At 44.3% G+C, this 4,652-nt stretch overlaps 1 protein-coding gene across 3 annotated transcripts; it reads left to right on the top strand.

The window, feature by feature from the left end:
- Positions 1-1,010: 1,010 nt before the first annotated feature.
- LOC115735910 lies at positions 1,011-3,487 on the top strand. Of its 3 annotated transcripts, none has more exons than XM_030667349.2 (4): positions 1,011-1,256; positions 1,769-1,958; positions 2,291-2,430; positions 2,533-3,487. In XM_030667349.2, the coding sequence occupies exons 2-4, from the start codon at positions 1,832-1,834 to the stop codon at positions 3,385-3,387; spliced, it is 1,122 nt and encodes a 373-aa protein (XP_030523209.1). In that variant the 5' UTR covers positions 1,011-1,256; positions 1,769-1,831; the 3' UTR covers positions 3,388-3,487. The 3 variants fall into 3 exon arrangements, with proteins under 3 accessions (XP_030523209.1, XP_048128651.1, XP_048128652.1); XM_048272694.1 differs by having other exon boundaries at positions 1,011-1,261; XM_048272695.1 differs by lacking the exon at positions 1,011-1,256 and adding an exon at positions 1,284-1,496.
- The last annotated feature ends 1,165 nt before the right edge of the window (positions 3,488-4,652 follow it).

The following is a 4,652-nucleotide window of genomic DNA, read 5'->3' as shown; positions in this document are numbered from 1 at the left end:
ATGTTTAAAATTTCCATTGATATTTTCAATTAATCACTTCAAATGTCTTCCCTGGACACCCGTTAAAATATGGTTTTATTATGCGTGTATACATACGCGTACATTTAATTCGGAAGACAGTTAGTTCCAAATGGTTGTGACAATAAGTTCCCTTTCGATAAACTAGTCGAGCACATTTGAGTTGGGATGATTCGATTTTGAAAGGATTAATTGTGAGCATCATCTCAATACACAAGATACTGAAAAATCTTCCTGATTAGTTGGTTTCTACTCGTGGGCCATTCGTTAATAAATATATATCGTCAAATCGTAATTTCTAAACATGTGATTTATGTAGAAGCAACATTTTCAAAAAGTTAATGTAGACACGACACTTACTAAATAATCAAATAAAAAAAAAAGGCTGCAATTGGCAATATATTTCCGGCTATGAAATCGCTACTTTGAAAAATCGAACATTTTGTTTGTCAAAGTGCAAAAAGACATTTATGAACATGATCCTATACAAGTATAGGATTAGCTACATTTGAAGAAGAGAAGGGCTTCTTTCCTAACAAGCCAGAACGAATGGTTAGGATTTTCTTTTTTTTTATGAGAATCGGAAGATCCACCGAGCCTTATTAATTATAATCGGGTGACTCAAAGACAACTATTTAAATATTTAATTTTAAAATACTCATTACACATAGCACAAGTCAAATCGATGCATTAGAAAGTCGTAAAATTCAATTGGTCAGTGAAAATTTCACCGTATTTCCCGCCTCCCACCTGAGTGGATCGTATTTGGAGTCGTGCACTGCACATCATCGTACCTCCCAACCTGCTACGGTGGCTCAGACGTTGACGGATGATAAACTTTGTGTGGCGACGATCGGTCACACGACCCAACGCTGCATCCCCCCAGCTGTCACCCACGGAAACGACCCGCAGGACACGTGTCAACAAGCAGCGAACTCCCCGATATTTCATTTTCTTTAAAAGGGAAACTCTCGTATTATATTCTGAGCCGCGTCATCGCTTCAACGGATTCTTCAAAGCTTCGTCCTTCCAGACGGCACTTCCTTCTTCTCCTTCTCCTCCTCCTCCTCCTCTTCCTCCCCGACGCCGTTGCACAGTTCAAAAGCAGGTGACTAAGCAAGAAATCGCGCTTGGGTCTGCCGCATATTCTCCAAGCCCCGGAGAACAAGTTGAATCATCTATAAAGATCTCGGGAGAGAGAGAGAGCGACGGTTGATACGGACTTCGCTCTTCGACAGGTTTCGTCTTTGGCATCTGGGTTTCTGTTGAATCCCCACGCTTTTCCGCCTTGGCTTGATCTCGCCTGCTTTCTCTGTGTTAGCGCATCTTTTATTCTCCTCACGCGAGGGCCATGCATGTTTTCTGTTTCTTGCTGTAGAACAAGATGTCCTCGCATGTCGTGAGTGCTGAAAGCTTTTTTCTGGGAAGTATCGATTCGGGGTGGACGATTTCTTGTCATTAACTAAGCGTGGAATTGGGTCTGTACCGTAGGAACTATAAAAATTGTTTGTCTTTTCTGCTCTTGGCAATCCTTTTCCGATGGTTAATTTTGTTCAAGATTACAATTTTTTTTACTCAGAGAGCTGCCCAACAGATCATAAGCAAATAAGAATTTCATCCCAAAAAAGACAAGTTGCTGATCTTTTTTAGTCTCTTACGGTTCTAAATATGATCAAGAAACGAATGATATGGAGCAGATGAGATGGAATCAGTTTTATCTAATTGGTGAGAGGTTTTTCTTGAATTGCAGGGTGGTTATCCAGACCTTGTTGCTTGCGGAACTAGCCAATTCGCCTTTCGACGCGGCGACGGTATGGCTGAGAGGAAAGTGCATCCGGATTGCGCAAACGCCTCCAACCCGTATCACGAATGCGTCGAAGCTTGCTTGAAAAAGATAGCCGAAGGACAGACGGGAAAGAAGTTGGCTAAGAGGAATTCCGGTCAGTATCATCGCGAAATTCGATGTCCGGTCACTTCTTTAATTGGTTAAGTTTGACTGTTTTGAGTAGGAAAGATTTGGCTTAATGAGCTTGTGAACTTGTTGAAGGATTGGACAGTTCCCCGTTACTGATTAGGATACTGTTGTATTCTAGCCACATAAATCCCTTAATAGTACAGAAGTATTTTAATACTCTCTGATTTAGTCTTCGCTTTTTACATAGATTGACTGATTCTTCATTTAGTTGATCCGTGGAGTGGCTATCTTTTGAGTCGATTCTTGTTTATACGACGCCTCTAAGCGAACGTACACGGTTCTTACATTCCTTTCCAGGATCCTTCATTTTCCTTCTTCCCAGAAAACTCAGCATGCCGAAGAAAAAGGATCTGGATCGAAGGCACTCCAACGATTCCGTCCTGAAGAATTTCAACCTCTCCGACAACCTATCCCCGAAAGATCTGTCTTTCAAGAAGGTCGAGTCGTGGGACGCGGAACTCATGTTCCCAAAGGCTCGTTCCAAAGTAAATCAGCTTCAAGATACAGGAGACCTCCATTCTCCTTCTGAGCCTATGAAGGTCGAGTCGTGGGATGCCGAACTCATGTTCCCAAAGGCTCGTTCCAAAGTAAATCAGCTTCAAGATACAGGAGACCTCCATTCTCCTTCTGAGCCTATGCGAAAGCCGTCGAAGCAATCCAACCCTGCAGAGCTCGATGACGACAAGGTGGATTCCGCTGCAATTGTCCGTGCTGCTGAATGCGGAAGGGATGCGGCATTTGGGTCCATGGCTTCCTCGATCACGGTGGTTGACCATCCTTCTGAGGTGAGCGACGACGTCAATGAGGAAGACCACGAGCCCGTTGTTTCTGATTCGCACGTCCTCGGGAATTACCGCGTGCAAGAAAGCTCCTCCTCGGTCCTTAAGTCGGTTATTGACAAGTATGGAGATATAGCAGCCAACTGCCACCTCAAGTCGGCTGCGATGCGCTCTTACTTTTTAGAGTGCGTCTGCTCCGTGATCCAAGAGCTGCGGGGCACCGAGATCTCGCAGCTGAGCAAGTCGAAAATCAAAGAGATGCAGGCCATCGTGAGGGACGTGGAAGCGGCGGGGATCGATGTGGGCTGGCTCCGCAACATGCTGGATGAGATCGCCCAAGTGATTCAGCTCAACAAGCAGTGCCGCGAAATCGAGATCGTGAAGAGACACCGTGATGCGGACATAGGATCGGCCAGGAAGGAGCTGGAACTTGAATTGGAAGACTTGGCGGAGAAGGAGAAGGCGGTGGAAGCTGCCAAGGCGAAGGTTGCTGAAACCAGAGCCCAGCTGAGCGAGCTCGAGCAAGAATCGTCCAAATTGCACGAGACGATGCTTTCAATCAAGTCCAAGGCCGATAGCATCGACTACAAATCATTGGTAGCTGAAATCTTGTAAGTTAGTAACTGGGAACTGCTTTCAGGACGTGGTTAGGTACCTTATTTGTGTCCAATTTGCTAGTTGTTGAAGCATTACTACTGTACAGGATTGACATTTGAACCGTAGGGTGTGAAAGTCCTTCCTCCTAGTGCTTTGAGAGGCGTTTCGTACCAAGAGATTTCTCTACTAAATTCCAAGTCAACCGAGAATTACTCGAGTGCTTCTTGAACGAACGCACCGAAACTCTTGAATTGTCAAATCATTCTAGAATCCAGATATACCACAGAATCTCTACGCGAACCGTGAAAAAGGTTGAAAGAAATGAAAAAGGAGACATATGTTCTTGTGTTTTTTTTTCCTTCTTCTTCTTATTTTATTTTATGTGGCCAGCATCCACTATGAAAATGAACCTATTCAAGGTGGTCCAAAATGGATTGCGCAGAAGCAGAAGGCTTTTTCGGGGGAGGTAGCTTTCGGGAAAAGCCGATACATCTCTTTCAGTTTCCTCGGTCAAGAAAGAGCGGCTACTTCCGCCGCCTGTAAATTTATCAATCCATCGCTTCCAGGAAAGTTAGGAGCTGAGGGTTTTTCCTGTCCTTGTCGTACCACCAGCATCAATTGCCGAAAAGGCTGGTGGGAGTTCGTACCAAAGACGGAAAAGCAAGCCCATGACCCACTTTGATCTTTAAGGGGACTCAAGGGGGCTAGCTCCGGCCTAATTACATGCGCCGAGTTGCGAAAGCTGGTCCTTTCTTGAGCTCGGCCCTCCCAAACCCTCTTAAGACTTAGTAACTAGTCGCGTCAAAATGAGTGGGTCAGGTCCAAATGGTCCGACCTAAATACAACCATTTAACCAGTTTTTAATTCATTTGTTGCAATGCAAATTTAGTGACTCATACCCGACCCCGACACATGCCTAACACGTACCCAATCCGACCTCGTATTCTTAAAATATTTTTATATTTAATCCAATCCGGGAAAGCACATATCCAAACCGAGGTCAGAGTGTGAAATGAGTAAACGCAATAGCAAGTGAGGCGAGAAAGAATGAGTCGGGGATAATTTGCTGTGAATATATATAACTCATGTGTTTTTTGGACTTTGGTGACACATGCGTTAAAGTCGCGGTACCCTAAAATGAGCCTGGGATAATTTGCTAGGAGCTACTATTACAGCCATGGAGGCGTTGTAATTTCGAGACGTGTGGTCAACATCTTACATATATGAATCGGTGCGAAAAGGCAATATCAAGCGATATTCGATACGATTTGGCTACTGATTTG

Source organism: Rhodamnia argentea, chromosome 11 (assembly GCF_020921035.1).
Source record: "Rhodamnia argentea isolate NSW1041297 chromosome 11, ASM2092103v1, whole genome shotgun sequence".
Taxonomy (NCBI): Eukaryota; Viridiplantae; Streptophyta; class Magnoliopsida; order Myrtales; family Myrtaceae; genus Rhodamnia; species Rhodamnia argentea.
The sequence above is the reverse complement of the archived record's forward strand: the minus strand, read 5'-3'. Positions and strand labels throughout refer to the sequence as shown.